At 38.2% G+C, this 18,602-nt stretch overlaps 1 protein-coding gene across 2 annotated transcripts in view; it reads right to left on the bottom strand.

Annotated features, from left to right (window-relative positions):
• The window catches only part of DMGDH (dimethylglycine dehydrogenase), a 42,410-nt gene extending 23,846 nt beyond the window's left edge, over nt 1-18,564 (bottom strand). The window contains exons 1-7 of one of the 2 annotated variants that reach the window (XM_079330197.1): nt 18,347-18,564; nt 16,316-16,478; nt 11,418-11,516; nt 10,024-10,188; nt 9,390-9,594; nt 2,584-2,832; nt 1,140-1,338 (exon numbers count right to left, since the gene is read on the bottom strand). In XM_079330197.1, coding sequence (XP_079186323.1) covers nt 1,140-1,338; nt 2,584-2,832; nt 9,390-9,594; nt 10,024-10,188; nt 11,418-11,516; nt 16,316-16,478; nt 18,347-18,423 — 1,157 coding nt within the window. In that variant the 5' untranslated portion in view covers nt 18,424-18,564. Of the gene's footprint in view, nt 1-1,139; nt 1,339-2,583; nt 2,833-9,389; nt 9,595-10,023; nt 10,189-11,417; nt 11,517-16,315; nt 16,482-18,346 lie in introns of both variants that reach the window. The other variant, XM_079330196.1, reaches the window with a different exon arrangement.
• Nucleotides 18,565-18,602: the final 38 nt, after the last annotated feature.

An 18,602-nucleotide genomic window follows, 5' to 3' on the forward strand; every position in this document is an offset into this window, starting at 1 on the left:
ACATGCTCCAAAGTCTGGCCACAGAGTAATGAACTTAGGCAGTCTTTTTGGTGAACAAGGTCTAGGCAAACCGCTTTTGTAACTATAAGTTCTGCAAATGTTACTGAAAGATAACGTTATTTTTTTTTTAAATCCAAGCAGCAAAGGTGAATACCTTTCACAATGAAATCATTGCAAAATTACCAAGCTCTTTTATTTTGAGGGCCTCAGAAACCACGTTAGTGATACTGCCTTATCTTACAATCTGAGGGTTTGTTTGATTTGGAATGAAAGAAAACTGGAAAAAGCTGAGTTAGATTTTAAACAGCAAATTAGGCAATTGGAAAAACTATGCAAACAGAATGTGTTCGATAACATCTGCTTGGAATTGTATTTGGTTCATTCTACCCATCTTGAATCAATGGTCAAACTAAGACAATTAAAGAGACGTAGATGTTTTAACACTGGCACCAGTGCAGCCATAATAAGTAAGATGAAAATCACATTCAAGAAAAAACACCATAACAAGTGGGAGAACAATACCAGTAAACCACTTATTTCTGTTGTTGCACTGCCCTCTTTATTTAATTTTCTCTAATACCCAGCAATGTAATTTTTCAGCTTCACTTTCAACAGTCAGAAACACTGGATTTGTATCCTTAGAGCAGTCAGTCACATGCTGTACTGGAATGTCTTCTGTTCAATAAAGCTACAGTTCTTCACACAAAACTGTATACTGCACACTCATTTTTGTCCAATTTCAATGAAACCAATTTTACATACAACAAACAACTGTAAAATACAATGTAATTCAAAGCAAGAAATAAAATGAACTGGAAAACATACTTTCAAACCCAGTACTTCTCTGACTTCAAGTTGCTGCACAGACAGTGCAAAGTGCTACCATTTCTTGCTGCTTCATAAAGTGTCATAGGTATTGGCCTCCAGATTAAAAGGAGGAAACAAAAAATTACTGAGAGTAAAGAAATAAGAGAGAAGGATGATCTTACATCATACACACTTTAGTTATTAAGATTATTTTCAGTTACATTTAACACAAAATATGTGCAAAACAAATTCCAAACCTATAAAATGCACAAAGCTTGAGCTGACTACCATTTTAACAATATGACACACAAAAACTGTTACAAAGAACTTACCCAAAACCAATAGCTACCCAGTAATTTCTGACACCCTGATGTGGTCCCACCATAGGAAGAATATCTGGAGAATAGGTGATAGGACCTGCAATTGTGTTTACGATGTCTGCTTTCCTCAAAACAGGGACCATTTCCATGGCAGCCTCAATATGTTCCATTATTCTGTCTAAATCAGACTCAAAAAGCTCTTTTCCAAAACCTGCACAAATAATTCACCCTTATTATATATATATTTGTACAGAGAACACATACATTTTCAATACAGCTATGGTATCTGCATATAGATATAACTAGCTATACAATAGAGCTATCTGTATCAATACAGCCATCTATCTACATATGAAGTTTTATGGGAATAATCGTTGCATATGTTCAAGCCTTCACCATCCTACATAGGAAAAATGGCATGCATAAAAATCAACATACCTGCAGGAACAAGTTTATTTGTCACTGCAATTATACTATCCTTTATACATATTTGTTTAACCCCAAGGTCATGCAAATTCAACAATGAAGTAGAAAGACAGGGAAGACACATGGAAACTTTCTTCTGCATTAATAAGATCCACTCATTTTTCTCAATACACCAATAATTTGAGGAGAAGAAAAATGATACTTCCTGTGCCTGCTTATGATTTCCATGAAATCATATGAATTTCTGGATATATTTCACCCCTCAGTCTGGACTCTAAGCATGACTGAGCATCATTATATACAGGCACTTGCTGCTACTGGTGACAGTAAGTTCAGGAAGCTGTGACAGGGCTATCCAAAACTGAACCATGTTAGCTGCTCTTCCTTAGAAAATGTTTGCTTTTTAAAATAGCAACAATAATGACTTCATGTAACTTTCTGTCTGGAAGTGAATAGAAATCTGGAGCCTAGATATAACACAACCATTTATAATATATTTTAGTAAGCAGCTCTATGACATAGGATATTTTTGTATTCTATACATATCTGCACCTCTCTTGCACTTATATCAAAGCACAGCATTTTGTCTAAGACATTCCTTTGCTACTCCTATTTGACAGTCACATTATCTCAGTGGTGTCAATAAATATCCAAACCCCCCCACTTCCCCCCCCATCAGCATGCTGGAGAGAATTGTAACTTAGAAAAATTTCTACTCAGGCAAAAAGGCTATATATTGCAGATTTGGTGACTGCTCCTAATCACAACAGACAAGCAGCTCTTCAGAAGTAGGGTAAGACTACATTGTAGTAGGCTTTACTTGCATTACATTTGCTATCTTTTTCTGTTGTTCCGTTATCTTTTATTGTTAGTTAGAACTGTTCTTTGAAAAAAGATTTTGCATTACAATAATGCATTGAAAATATTTTTTATTTTCCACCACATAAGGCAGAATTACAGCCTGAGATTTCTGCACATTAAAATGTGTGCTGGTGCTTATTATGTTTAAATATTTAATGTTCTTAATCACCTGGTGGGACTCCATTTGTTACCCAAGACTCCTGCAACTTCATTTTCTCCTCACTTTCGTATGGACCAAATAAAAGGCCATCCCTTTCTTGCCTTAGATAATATGACCCTTCTAAGTCACGAATCACAGGCAATTCTGTTTTTAGGGCTTTCACTTCAGGGATAGTTGATGTTACAACATATTGATGATGAACAGGTATGAGAGGGTGCTGTAGGCCAATCATCTTGCCGACCTCACGGGCCCAGAAGCCTAGAGAGAAAAAAAACAACAAAACCAAAATATAAACATTCAAACATTAATTTCAGTGAACAGAAAATGACAGTAAAATATTTGCAGTAAACGTCATGTTTTTATGTGAGACAGGTTTTTTCCCTATACTTTTAATTTTCACTTTATTTCTTGTACTACCTACCTAGCCTATTTTTCTCTCCATAATTCTACGTACTTTTTTCCTAATTATACTACTATGTATTATTATAGCATGCACATATTAAAAATATAATTAGTAAATTATAGATTAGACTTCTAAAAGTTCAGAAGATAATGTAATTAACAGTTCCAGAAACCCATGGCTTATTTCAGTAAAGTAGGTCTGCAATATACTCCTAGCAAAGTTAGAGACACTTAAAACCCAGAACAAATTAACTCACATTGTGTCAACCAAAATTCTTCCTATCAACCAAATGAACTAGTATGCTTTACCAAGATACTAGTCAAGTCCTAACATCCCAACATACTAAGGTAGTACTTCTTAGGCAAATGACCTCAGGAACTGAAGTTTCTTTCCTCTTTCACATGCATCATGTGACTTGCATTAATTATATCTCATACAGCAACCACTTCATAATGATGCTTGTATTGGTGAACAGTCAAGTGTGTTCTCCCACAGCTGTCAGATTAGAAGTTCTGATACAGACTCTGGTCAGAAAATGCAAGCAGACATTTCCCTGCCTCTGAAGCTGGCTCAAGATCCTTCATGCATACAGCCAGATAGAAGTTAGAGAAGTTAGAGAAGACCTAATTCTCTGTTAAGGCTAAGCTGGTAAGGCACATTCACTTAGTGAGGCCCCTGTGTCAGAATGAAGGAGTGGAAGCCACTTCACTGTCACTCAGTTTGGGCTCTGCATCATGGTTTACATCTGCTGTGAGGCTGGAACATAACAGATTAGGGAATCAGACAGGTATAACTGCAGACAGGAATGGCAGCTGCTCTAATGTGCTTAGAATTTCCCTCAGCCCCATATTCCTGAATTTTATATCAAGGAGAAGAGGTCTCAAGAGTGGGAATGGAAGGGGAAAATCCAATGAAATAAGAGTTTCAGGGGAGTTTGGGAGTGAAGGTTGGAGGAAGACAAAATGAAAGATGAAAAAGAGATAGCAGGGCCTTCCAAATAAAAGGCTATGTGCCATATGGCACTGACTAAAGGAAGGCAAGTCAGCCTGGTTCCTGTGTAACCAGATGACTCCAAACTGCTTAAGACAAAATAGCTCCAGCAAGATTTTCTACCTAACACAGCTGTCCCTTCTCCTGGACATACACATCATGCTGCCCAGCTTAACATGCAACTTTGTTTTTGCTGTTAACTTGTCTTAACCAAATTCTCCCACCTGTCTCTTCAATTCTGTACTGTCCAAAACCTAGTCAAAACAGCAAAATATCTTAGTGCCAAGGACACAAAAAGGTATAAACGAGCTTGAATAGCTTCACCTGGGACTTGCACCCATACTAGTGGGCACCGGACTCCCATTCCAGGTCAGCTCAGGTCCTTCAGAACCTGTCTGAGCTGGTTTGATTGTGTGTCTGTTTACAGCTCTGTCACAACCAGGGCTGTGCCTGGCCATGGAACGCATTGATCCAGACCCTGATCCGTGGACTACTTCTCAGCCTGACCTCAGCTCAGTCTCCACTCTACAGTCCTGCTTATCGATTAGTGGGCACGGTTGACCACGGTTACCGTCACCAGGTCTGTTCCTGGCCTGTGCTCACATTCCTGGCTTGGCCTCAGCCTGGCTTCATCACTATGGATCTGACTGTGCCTCATCCTCGCAAGTCCATCTGGAGCCCTGGACCAAGGGCTGACCCCAGCTGCGTGTCCTGGGCCTTCCCTGCTGTGTTCCCTGTGCCCTGCCGGACAGAGCCCTTGCTGGCTCGGCCAGCATGTGTTACCCTGCTTGGCTCCCTGTCCTGCGGGGAGCAGCCGGCTCACGCCGCTTGCTGACATTAGGTGGGAGTACATCCTCTCACCTCTGGCATGGCTTAAAGCCAGGGCAATTAGGAAAGTTGAATTGGGCTGTGCTGGCCTTGTGCCATTCCCCCATGCCAGGATGGCTGTTCATCTCTTATTTAATGTTATGAATTAGCTTCAGGGTCCAACATTCACTTTTTAAAAAAAATGTGAAGTTTGCAAGGAGAACGTTTTCTGCCGTGATTCACTTAACAGTTACTGACAGCCAGCTAAGGCAAAGCAGCAGAGGAAATCCATCATCATCTTCAAGAGATCTGTTCAGCTAAAAGCCCCTACTAGAAACCAGCACCTGTTGCAGTTACCATGTGTAAAGCTTTTGCTTCTAAATAGTACCTCACCATTTGGAGGAGGCTCATTGCCAGACACTTGTTATGTCAGTTAAATTGGTTGAGGGATGTTCGTGCCATAGTCACATAGAGTGCCAAAATATCCTTTAAGGCTAATGAAACATGACTTATGTTCTCCTATACAAAAGACAATTTAAAAAAATGAATAAATCTGTATTCCCAGCACATATGCAAGGGTTTCCTTCATTACACAAGACATACACAAATGTGTATTTAAGTGGCTAACAATCTTTAGGGAACTTCTTTTGATTTAGGTATTTCCATGCCACCCACAAACAAAACTATTTTAAGATAAGGCCAGCTAATGATCCAAAGTGGACAGGAAAAGTGAAAGCATCAGAAAGTTAGATCTTTGAAACAGGTTTGTTCCTTTCTTAATCAGAAGAAATTTCTTAGCAATTAGATTTTCTGAATAACATTACAAACCAGCTAATTTTAAAATGCTTTTAAGTAAGAGACAAATAGTTTAGGTTTGTTTAGAATAAAATTTACACTACAGTACTTCTAAAAAAGTCACACGATAAGTGCTTTTTTAATTGTTTGAAATTACAAAAGGTGACGTTTACTGAAATAAAAATGTAAGTTTCTTTGTTTAAGGTCTTTGAACAAAAACAAAAATGTCAAAAGGAAGAAAATATTCTCTAAAATAAAATTCTAATTGGAAGTAGATGCCAAGTCCTGCCACACATAGTAGAGATAAATGAAGGCATACATTATATCTCTGGGACATTTGTGAAGATTAAATTGTAGACACTGCAAACATCTGATGCTCAAATATTTAGTGGTAGTGTTACTTAGCATATCTGCTGAAGTATGTAATCTGACTATTTCTTGGTTTTGAAAAAGGCAATCTTCTACCACTATGTATAAATGGTTGTATATATAGTGTATACATGTCGGAAAAAACATGCTTATACACACACACCCACACTGTGTATATAAACAAAATTCACTATTTTTAGAGACTTTAATCCAATACTTAATTATAAACAGACTGCAAATAACTTCAGCAGGCTCAGTATAGTCACTTCATGTCAGAGATTGTTTATTAGGCCTCTGCTTTCCTCTAAAATGGAAATCTCACATAAGGAACAGCTAAAGATTGGTTGGAACTAGTTTGTACCAGTTCTGCAGCAGATGTCAGTTGCAGGGTGAGGCAGGGAGGGGGAGAAGGAATGTAAAGAGCCTTCTGATGTATTTTTCTCTGCAACATGAGCCTAAAATTATACAAGTCATGATCTGTAAAGGAACCAGGAAAGGCTGAGAAAAATAATGAGTTTTTTTCTGAGAAAACATTTACCTGAGATATGTGTTATACAGTATTGATTTTACATCATTAGCCAGAATGTTAAGCAATGTGTGCTTCAAATATTCATTTTGGCTGAACAGTTAACTACACAGGAGAATTAAGTAAACATATTGTTGATTTAATAACTTATTAAATAACAAAAAAGACTTATGAAAACTCAAAAGGATGCATTCTAATATTTGCAAATAAGCTCTGAAAAGCATTTACCAGAAAAATCTGCCTAGTATCAACTTGATATATTAGCTGAAGAAAGATAACTACACTACAAAAACGTAAGGAAATTACTGAGTCTGTGATACTTAATCCACACAATGCAGAGCTAATAGGTAGGAATAATGAGTGTCTGGAAGTCTGTGGCCTAAGTCAGTCTGATTGCCAAGAGTGCTGCCTTTCCCTTTCCTAATCTTATATCTCTTCAGACCAATACATCCACACTGTGTAACAAATGGCACGGGGATCCTATTTGTAAGGGAGCTTGTGATCTTGTAACTGAATGCTGTTCCATAGTTCATGCCTGAAAGATATGAACTGTCAACCCAAAGGCAGTCAAATATTGACACCTCTCATTTTCCTAGTGCTTCACTTTGCGACCTATATAAAATTTTTCAAAGTTGGTTTCCCTGTTTATGTGGTTGATTGCCTTCTAAAAAGCATACTAAATTCCTCTAGTCCTCTTTCTCACCAAAATTCATTATGTGGCACTCATGAGCAAGCTCAGAGCCTCAGAGCCTTGTAATTTCAACAAGGCATACAGCAATAGCAGGTGATCATCTACATATGGAAGGCATATAAGAAAGTGCACTTTTCAATGGGTTTTCCAGTAGGTCTTGACAGAAAGCTTGGATTTAAGAGCTTGAAGTCTGATTCAACACAGACAGGGCTGCCTATATCCCAGACTCTGAAAGAAAGACCTGTAAAGCACATCCCCTGAGAGTGTCCAGCTGGTTGATCCCACTCTTTAAGTTTCTTCCTCTAAATTTCTAACTGGTTTTTTTGTTCTTTTCTATTGTCTCAAACTCTACTCTTACTCCAGTGCTTACATTCATGTGCAGCTATTTTGTTACCTTGTGCTAGCCAGTCTCCCTCATTTGTCGAGTTCTGTCCCAGCAGCCTTCTCTTCTTTCCAAACCATTCCCACCTATCCTTCCCTTTCTATTACATATTACACCAGTCTTTCACGCTTAAACAGCTCAGTTTTCCATTCAGTTTCCCATACAACCATTCCTTGAGTATCCTTACTAGTCATTTTGTCAGAAAAGCTCCTAGTTTCAGCTTCCTTAATGAAACACATCATATACCTTACCACTATCTCTCTGGTGTCACCCCCACTGCTGCCATCCCCTTCCAGTTTGAGCTTCCTTATCCCACAAGCCCTGTATCATGTAACTATTCCACTTGTTGCCAGTGCTCCTAAACACTTCCAGAAACTTTTCCAAGGCATTTTGCGCTCCTAACCTATTCCCTTTCCAGTCAAATTCCTTCATAATTTCCATTGTCACTTATGGTATTCTACCCACCAACAAGAAGAGTCCCTGTCTCACTGACCTTAATTTTCTAGTGCCTTCCACTAGAAATAGGTGATTTTATTTTTATTTTTTTCTGTTCTGCTGCAAATACACAGAAAGGGATTATTCTTGCTCTCAGTTCACTTCTCCCATCTGAGTAAGAAAGTCAACTTGAGATATCACAGCCTCTGACTGAAACCTGATTATTCACTGTGGTGGGAGTTATGCAGGACTAATGCCCTAAAATGCAGATACGATCCAGTTTGAGGCAGAGTCAGCAAAACTTTAATCTATATGGTAAATATTCAACATGCTTTCAAACAACTGAAAACAGAAAATCTTCTACTAGGAAGCAGAAAGCATGCCTCACATCAGACCTGCCAACCATTTATATTTTTCCTGCCAACCAAGTAATGTACTTTTCTACACTTGTATAAAGTAGCATACTAATAAGAGAATAAGTTTAGATTGAATACAGGTTCTTAGACTTACTAAGTTGCTCAGGAAAATAAACACAAATCCAAAGGACACTTGCCCAAAAGTTATTTGAAGTAGAAACATTAGTTTGGCTTCTTTAACACAATGAAGAATAACATGTGCATATGTAAATACAAGCTCCTTTGAGTTACGCAATTTTTATGACATACAAAAAATGCACTGTTGACCCAAGCACATGTTTAAAATATGACTGGAAGGACAACAAAAAAATCTTCCATTTCAAGGATATGTGGATAGAGTTAAGTCTTAGGGAAAGATAATAGTGAAATAGGCAAGGTCAAATCCTCAGTTTCTTTCTCTGAAGAAACAGAGAAGATATTTATTTCATATTCCATTTCCCTTCCTAGGTATGCTTCATTAGATTTTAGAGGACTGCATGGACAGTTCACCTACTGGGCACTGGAACAGGCTCCCCAGGGAAGTGGTCACAGCACCAGCCTGGTAGAGGTCAAGAAGAGTTTGAACAATGCTCTCAGGAACACAATGTGACTCTTAGGGATGTTGCTGTGCAAGGTCAGGAGTTGGACTCCATGATCTTTTTGGGTCGTTTCTAGCTCAGGATATTCTATGATTCTGTGACTCTAGACATGGACTCTCTCCTACTCAATTTCCTGTAGACCAGAAAAAGTCTCTTCAGCCACTAAAATCTAACAAGGCAGTCTGATTGCTAACTGCTGGTGACAAATCAGGGTAAATATTTTTAATGCCTACTTAAGAGCAATTAATATAACAGCTAAATTTTTACCATACTGTGAAGAAATATGTACAATCCACAAACCAAGTGAATCTTCAAAAACATAAATATATTCTTTATATATTTAACCCACACAATTCAGTAAGGTGCTTTATGTCAGCTAGTTTATAAATCTGAAAAGAACTCAAAGCTTATATTAAATCCTACCTGCAGTATTCACAATTCTCTTTGCTTGAATTATTCCAAGTGGAGTTTCAACTTCCCACGTCCCATCTGATCGGGAGTTCAGATTAGTCACTTGCACAGGATAATTTAACTGAGCACCATATTTTCTGGCTCCTGCAGCCAAAGCCATAGTTAGAGAGTAAGGGTCAATATGACCATCTCCAGGGTTATACAGGCCAGCTAAAACCTAAATGGAGGTAAAATCCCCAAAAAGAAAGAAATATTTATCAAAATTGATGTTTTTTAAACACTAGCTTTCTTGAATATAGTAAACTTTAAGAAGTAGAAACAAGTTTTCAAGATATATAATAGCATCAGCCTTTACCCAACATAACAATGGCCTATAAGAGTAAAATTGCTCAGCTCTCCCATGCAATCAAAGGCTGCAATGCTTTAATATGATAATATTATAGACTCGGTAACTAATAGTATGTATTCTAACATACAGTATGCACTAAAATTCGCAAATTATGATTTTAGGCTATGATACATCTTTTTTTCACTCAAAAACAAGAATCTGATGTACAATTTGTATAAAGAAATACACATGTACATTTCTGATAGACCAATATTTAATTGCAATGGAAGTTGTATTCCATAAAACTGGTTTCTTTACCTTATCCATGTTCAATAAGGGAAATAGCTCTTGTACTTTCTCAGGCGTAATTAAATACTGCTCTGTTGGGTGCCAACCAGTACGAGTCATTTGGTATTTGAATTCATCCACCCTAGTAGGGGTCGAAGCAATTCTGATACTTCCAGGCTGATGAAACCCCACAGGCTAAATCAAAGAGAAAAAACGAATTACTGAAAGCACCTTTACTGACTGCCATATATGTATTTTCCTGCACTAAGGGAAGTATACAGGAAATTTTCCACTATGTAAGTAAGCTATGGGCCCTTGAAGGAACAGGCCTTAGATATAGACTCCTAGAGAACATAATTTGTCAAGAAGTTATCAAATTAACTTCCTAAGTTAATGCATACTATTTTGAAAACAGTTGAAAGAAGCATTAATTGAATGCCATGACATTCATTTTTACTAACAACTAATTTATATTTGATATATGCATTCATAAGCTTTCAAAAATAGAATCTGATCCATCTCAAAAATAAGTATATATGATATACTTCATTTTAAAATCTATCATCTGCATGATTTCCTATGGTATGTATTTAATTAAGTACCTTTATAAACACAATGAAAAACCACTCGCCAGTTTTGTCTTTTTAATAAATTAAATATCCTTACAGAGCTGGACACTGAATGCTCACTTTTCTTCAACTTTTCTATGTTATCTCACAGAACAATAATAAGGTTGAAAAAGTCTTTCACTGGAATTTACAATGATAATCTGACGTGACAGCTTATCTAGTTGAGTAGCAGGAAGAAGAAAAAAGCATTTTATGACAAATATTAAAAAAATGTCTGCCATATATATATATTACATATATTAAAAAACCATAAAATGTGTAGACTAGTGCAGTGAGGTTCATTCAATTTCTGCTGCCATCCAATGCATGCACAAGTTTAGTAAATGAAATCTATAAGGCTGAAAGATGCCAAATGAAAGAGATGACTCCTGTTTATCCACATATTCATTCCTTAAGTCACTAAATAAAAACACATCTCTGAAAGGGATGGGAAGAATTGCAGCAATCTTCTCAAGTACAGACAGCATCATATCGTATGAATTTTTAAGCAGATATATTTAAGGCAGGAATGTATCATAATCAATCTGTTCATTCCAGATTCCTGATACTATTCTAGCTTTATCAAGTGAATGTTGAAGACTCTCTGCTGCGACTTGAGGTGTTTTATGAGCAGCATTTTCCTAAACTGCAGAAGAACCTGGGAAATCACCAACAATATGTAGTGACTAGACACGATGAAGAATGTATTTCAAGGAAAACTCCTACTTCATACAGTTATCAACTACACCTTTTCGTAAGACTATTGCTACAATTGGTATTGCTCTGAATTAACATTTCAAAGGTTTAGGGGATTACCTGTCCAGTCTCTTCTTCCAACTTCTCATAGAGTTTGATACTGTAAGCATGGATTTTCTTCAGGTTTATTCCAGGATGAAAATAAGTAGTTAAACCAGCCTCAAATAAGAAATAGGAACAGAGATTAGAAATCCTTCCAACTGTCATTTGAAAAGGAAGTGCCAAGATACTGTAAAGAAAAACAACACATGCATAGAGCCAACTGCTACAAAAATAAAAATTAAGTCCTTTCTCTACTCATGCCATTTCTGTTTTCTGCACAGGTGTTTTGCCATCTGTCCTTTCTCACCAAATATGCCAACCCAGGATACTGCTGCAGTTGTTCCCTCCTATCTGATACCTCAATTTATATGCAATATCATACTGCACCAGATTACTGAAATGCCCAGATAATCCAACAGAAGAGCATAAAGTTAATCATTTGTCAGTATCATATTTTTCAGCTGTATCTATATTTTATTCATAAATTTGACTCTAAGTATGTTTGGCAATGTCCGTTAGCTCAACAATCTGAGTCAGAGAAGTGATCACACAAACCTGTAGGAAAGAGCTTCATCTAGTTAGGGCCCCAACAAGAACAAAGCAGTCATGATAGTTTCTGAAGTCCCTGGGCTAAATTAATAGTCTGGAAAAATTATTCCTTGTTCATTTCTTATTATGATATTAAACCATTAGCATCACACAGGGCACAGCTGAAGACTAGATATTCAACTAAATGTGATTTTTATCTCATTTAACACATGTGCATTCACCTTATGAACACATTTATTTTAATTACCTTAGACTAAACCACAGGGCTGTTTCACTGCAGAGTTTTTAGCTAAAACTTGTTTGTTTCTCAAAAAATATATTCTAAGGGCTTTTTTTCAGTGCATACACAATGAAGAAATAAATAAGGCATTGAAATATTTAAATTTCTTTGGCCATGTACAATGCCTAAGAGTAATTAATTTACTTCTACATGCATTCTTGGTTATCTCATTTTGTTTTTACTGTATTCCTTTATTTATGTAAACATTTTCTGGCCTTCTGTTATTCTTCCAAATGTAGTAATACATCTTCCAAATGTAAGGAAATTCCATTTTAGTAGTCACTATTAGCGCAGTCATTTTGAACTAAATGAGTCACAAATCACTTACAAGTTAGCTACAAACCCATATATTCAAGAGCATTTAACTGCAGGAATTACATGAATACTTCAATCTCTTATACTTTCAAGTGAAGAAAAGAAGTTTAAATGCACTTGTTACCTTTTGGGTTGAGGTAATAAATGTTTCTGATTTCAAGAGTTCAGCTGGCTAACGACTATAACTTGACTTTACCATATAAAAATTAAGATAATAAAATCATAAAATAATTATAATGAAACAAAAAAGACTGAATGGGTCCTCAGGAGAATTCTTTTAAATTTCCTATCCAAAGCAGGGTCAGCTACAAGATCAGACCACATTTCTCAAGACTTTTTCCAGCCTAGTCTTTGAGAATCTTCAAAGACAGAGGCTGCTCTACTTTCCCCGCTACATATGGAACTTTGCATCCAGCCTTGTTAAACTCCATAAAACTGTCCTTTCATCCTTGTAGCCTGCCTAGGTCCCTCAGCATGGCTGCCCTGCCCTTGAGTGCATAGACTACTGCTCCCAGTTTGGTGTAAACTTCAGAAGTGGATGAGCATGTACTTCATCACCTACTCCAAATTACTGATAAAGATACCAAAGAGGACGGGTCCCAGGACAGATTCCTGTTCATTATTTCCAGGGTTTGGGTGGAGTTTGACCCATTCACCAGCACCTCTAAGACCAGCCATCCAGAGTCTTTTAACTCTCTAGCTGTCCAGCCATACAGACCATAACATCTTCAGTTAGGTAGATTGATACTGTGGGGAGGGTGTCTAAAGTCTTGCCAAAATCTAGGTAATTGACATCCACTACATCATCTGGTCTAAGAATTCAATAATTTCATAATATTCTGCAACCAGATTTGATCTGACATTATTAATTTTTGCCAAATTTAACTTGACTGTTCCAAATCAGATTTTTTCTCTTTTATGGACCTGGGACTCATTTGATGATTTTCTGAAAAACTGAACTAAGGCAAGCTGACCTTTAGCTGTTCTGCTCAGTCCTTTTGTGTTTTAGAAAAAGTCATATACGTGCTCTTCGCCAAATCTCTGACATCTCCAACAATTTCAATTGTCTTTTAAATGTGATATATCTGCAGCCTTGTGATGAATCAGCAGCATTATTGGATGCAGTCTGCCTGCTCCAACACACAAGCATGTGCCAAAATATTCCAGTAATCCCTGGTTGTCCTAATCCACTGCCAGTAGCTGCACTTCTTTAAACTGTAGGCCTGAGAAATCCTGTCAGAGAAAACTGAGGCAAGAAGGCACTGAGACCTTATTCACTGTGACTGAATTACTCCCTTCATTCAGGAACAGTTACTTATTTCAATTTTTCAGCCTTTTACTATTAATGCAGCAGTGGAAGCAGTTCTTGTTGCCTTTAATTTTCCTCACAAATCTTAAATATAGTTGAGGTTTAGCTTTCCTAACATCCCCCTCACATGCTCAGGTAACTTTTCTAAATTTCCAGATTTGCAGATTTTTCCTGCTCTATCACCAGTATACTGTGTTTTTCTCCAGAACTCAGTCATGAATTCACTCTGGCCCAGCTGGCTTCCCAGTGCATCTACATGTTTTCCTGAAATGCAGAGCCAACTAGTCTTGTAGTTGAAAGAGATTATCTCTAGGCTTTACTCCATTTTTCTAACAGCTTTTGTTATTTTACATAAACATGTGGGAAAATGCTCTCTTTGCTATGAGAATTGACACAAATATTTTAAAGCATTTTTATAGTTGAAATTTTTTAATGTTTAAATGTTCATGTATCAATTTTCTTCTATTTCAACAGTTTCAGATTTTATTCTAATGCCATTATTAAATTAACTTTCTAGAGGAGAATGTTTTTAACACTGTTATATAAAAAATTGTCTCTTATTGCAAGTGTGACCAAATTGTAACAAGTTATTATTTGACTTGTACTGTTTTACTGTTAGCAGCAAATCAATGACATGTTGCAAGAAAAAGTATAATGTAACATATAAAAACTTGCTCTGTTATACTTTTTCATAATTGGTAATATAAAAATGCATGACATTCTGCTGTTTTAACAGCACACATGAAAGTCAGCGGAAGTTATTGCAGACCTGAGAAATGAAATAAAGTTTTGTCAGCAATTCCGGCAGGAATATGAGCTATCTGAAACATGATTCTGAGCTCTGGCAGGACTACCTGGATGGTGAAAGAGGTAAAATGTGCAGCAACATCTGAACTAGACTTCCAACATTTGTGACTGCAGGCAACATGCTACATGCCATTTCATATCTTATGAGTGTGTGTAATTGTCATCTGTGTTTAGTACTGTATCACTGTGAGGAAAACACTGATAAATAAATAGTATCTGGTGGAACAAGGAACTCACAGTCACAGTTTTGATCTTCCTACTCATCTGAAACAGACATCACCAATCTTGTCACCTTCAGACAAAGCCCTCTTATACTGAGTTCAATGAAAGGAGACAATGAAAAAATAGCATGTAGTTATACATTTTTAACTAGATAGCTAGGTATCTTGCTGTTAATCACATCAAATTCCTGCTAACAGGCGTCATGAGGCAGCTCACTCAATTCTAGTAGTGGAGGCATTTTCTCTGCTGAGCTCCAAGTCCCTCCTTACCTTTGAAACTGAGCCACATTGAGGGCTGCAATGCTGCACTCGTGAAGTGTGGGGAAAAGTACTGGAGGAAGGTTATTTTAACACTGTTATGAGCAGTAAGTTGGGGTGAGTGAGTGTAACAAGAACAAATGAAACATTCAGTAACAATACCATTCAAGATTCTGATTCCTTACTGAACTAGGGGATTTCTATTGTTTTTTACAAGCATTTTTTTTGTGTATGCATTAGGCAAATAGAATTCATTCTGTGCCACACTCCTGTACCTAAGACAAAGTACTCTTTGACTATTTTGTAGTTATGATTCAATACACAAGATACCTGATCTGACACTCGGCATCATGTTGCTCTGTTTGCCAAATTGTTGCATGACAGTCTCACATAAAACTACTGAATGTTGTTTCTTCTTACTATGTACAGCATGTTTTCATCTGCTTCATTATTGAAAAGCGAGTAAAATGAAGTATACTACTTATTCACTGCAGGCAGTGATTCTTTTTTTATTTAATTTTTTACTATTGCTCTCTCAAAAAGCACCAAAACCAGAAAACCTCTGCACCAAGATGAAGCATTGCAGACTTCAGACTTCCTCCTCTGGGAGAAGTATGAGAATACAAATAAAATATAATACATCTGAGTCTTAACTGTCCCCCTTAATTTGTCCCTGAAAGGTAAATTATTGCATAAATATTCTGTTGTATTAACAGAGTAGAGTAAAACTTTTGGGTTTCTGCTCTTTTGTGTTGCTACACACACAGATAACTATCTTTCAATTTCAGTTAAAAATTGGAAATTAATTGGGAAAGCATCTATTACTATATTACTGTGGCAAGCTTTATTTAATTTTGTTGCATTAACTACTGCAGATATAGATTCAGAAAATATGTAATTATATAAATGCACATTGTGAACCAGTATGACTGACCATGTGATTACCATTATTAAAGGAGGTGACATTATTACATGTATGTCTTTTTAGTTCTTTTCCTTAGAATGCAGACAAATATGCAGGCTTAAAAAACTCACAGCATACATTTGTTATCTTTGCTTCTCCAAGATTTTATGTAATGTCAGCAATAGCAGGAAAGAAAGTGGGGGAATAAAAAGGTAATAAAACTTATATACACAAACTACTGTTAATTTGACACATGAACAAAACATTTCTTACTGCATGCCAGGTAGATCCTGCAGTGAGCTCAGATTTTTCAAGCAGGACAACATCCTTCAAGCCAGCTTTAGCCAAGTGATAGGCTAGACTCACACCAACACAACCACCGCCTATAATCACTGTGTCTGCTCTGTCTTTCCCTAAGGAAGGAGATGAGGCTTCTCTACTAAAGAAAAAAAAAAAAAAAAAAAAAAAAAAAAAAAAAAAATTTCAAGTGAAATTACAGATATTTAGAAAAAGTCAATTGCACTTTCCCCCATCTCTTTTGATTATGGCTTCAATCATAATACATGTGGTTTCTGCTTGGGAGTTTACATAGAGAACTTAAAACCTAACCTGTCCACTCATATCCACTTCTAAAGTAAATGATTTTTGAGGGACACATAGGAAAACAGTAATTATAAAAATAAAATAAAATAAAAAAAACAACAAAACAGGTTTGATTCCACTTGAAGCTTTAAATATTATTTATCCAAGGTACCCTTATATGTAGATTCTATTTCTCAAAAAAAAGCTAATGCCTAACATGACAATGTCAAAACTTGACTCTTTCAAAGTGCTGGATTATGTGCAAAAAAAAAGGCTTTAAAAAACATTTACTCAGTAGGACCTTTAATAAATTTCTAAAACCATTGTCAATGAACTACATCAGTGTACCTGTTCATGAAGAATGAAGCTTGATACTTACTTTCATATTCTGTCTATTTGGACATGTTCACAGATTCTCAGAATATTCTGAGTTGGAAGCTACCCACAACAACCATCAAGTCCAGCTTCTAAGTGGAAGGCTCATGCAGAAATTGAATTCACAACCCAGGTGTTATCTGCACCACGCTCTAACAGCTGAGGCATTCCTAGGGTTGACATGCCCTCCTTTGCTCAAGACAAAACATTACAGAAACAGTTTTTTGTCAATGGCTGTACCTGCTACTCCACACTGTACTTTCACAACTACCTGAGTCCAGCACAATCCAGAACTGCTGCTGCAAGCAGCCCTATTCTTCTGCAATTCATCTGGTCCTCCTCTCTACTGCCTCATCCACAGATAGCCAAGCAGCAAGCTATATGAGGAAATGTATTCACAAATTTTTAAGAAATAATTTTTTTGGATGTGAGACAAGGCAGGACATATTATGACAGTAGCAGTACAGACTACCATGAAACCACAGTATCTTTGTCTTCAGAGCAGTTAATCTATACTCAATTTTATCTCTCCTCTCCTCCTACACTTTCGACTTCTCTAGCAACAGACTTTCTAATGTGTAACTAGTCTTCTAGACTTCCACTCATAAATAAAGGCTACTAGTTTTATGTCTTACGAATGGAAATCTTGTAACATTTTAAATGTTTAATTGAAGGAAGAATATGCGCCATGCTTATACATGCTTATACAACAGGTGTTGGCAAATGAAAAATAAAATAAGAGGGAGCACAGACACCACAAGTGTTCTGTATTTGGTGCACCACTCACATGCACCGGTTCTTTCTTCTGATTACATATTAATTTTTGCAAGTTAACAGTAAGCTGTTCAACAGCCAGATGTGCGACACACCAGCTCCACTGCTGAATTTTGAGGCAGGTGGTAGTCGAGATCAAGCATAAAGACTTTTCTCACTGTTCTTTCGCGCTGTGGATTTGAGATCTCCTCCAAGTGCCTTTCAGCTTTTTTCCAACCTTTGCCCAGGAGCCTGGCAAGAATCGGGGGTTCACCTTCCCAGCGAACCACACAGTTCACCTGGATGTTTGATCGCGCCAGTTGAAACCGGTCATTATTTGCTTATCGGTATGGCCCAGTAGACACCAGGTCAGGTTCCGTCTCTGGCGCAGCAGTGCGAGGCGCAGAGGCACCTCCTGGCCTCAGGTGCCCCGGCCGCCGGAGCTGGCTCCCGGCACGGCGCCTTTTCCGCGCATCCCAACAGCGGCAGCAGGGGGCCGCGCCGTCGGGCCTTCGGACGGCCACGGCCGCCACCGCGACCGGCCCCTCTGCCCGCGTCCCCCGCCCGGCCCGGCCCGGCCCGGCCCGCACTCACCGCCCCTGGGCGCCGAGGGGCCCGGGCCGGCGCGGGGGCCGCAGCCGCCGCAGGGCTCCACGCAGCACCGCGCTCATCCCGCACACGCAGCAGGGATGGAGAGCGCTGGCTCCGCGCCGCTCTCCGCCGCGTCCCGTCCCGTCCCTGCCCCGCCGAGCCCGGCGCTGCCGGAGGAGGGGGCCGGACCGCCCCCTGGCGCAGGGGCACCGCGGGGGCGGCCGGGCCTCGGGCCGGGCGGGGGCGGCGGCGGGGCAGC

The sequence above is a fragment of the Erithacus rubecula genome (assembly GCF_903797595.1).
Source record: "Erithacus rubecula genome assembly, chromosome: Z".
Classification (NCBI taxonomy): domain Eukaryota; kingdom Metazoa; phylum Chordata; class Aves; order Passeriformes; family Muscicapidae; genus Erithacus; species Erithacus rubecula.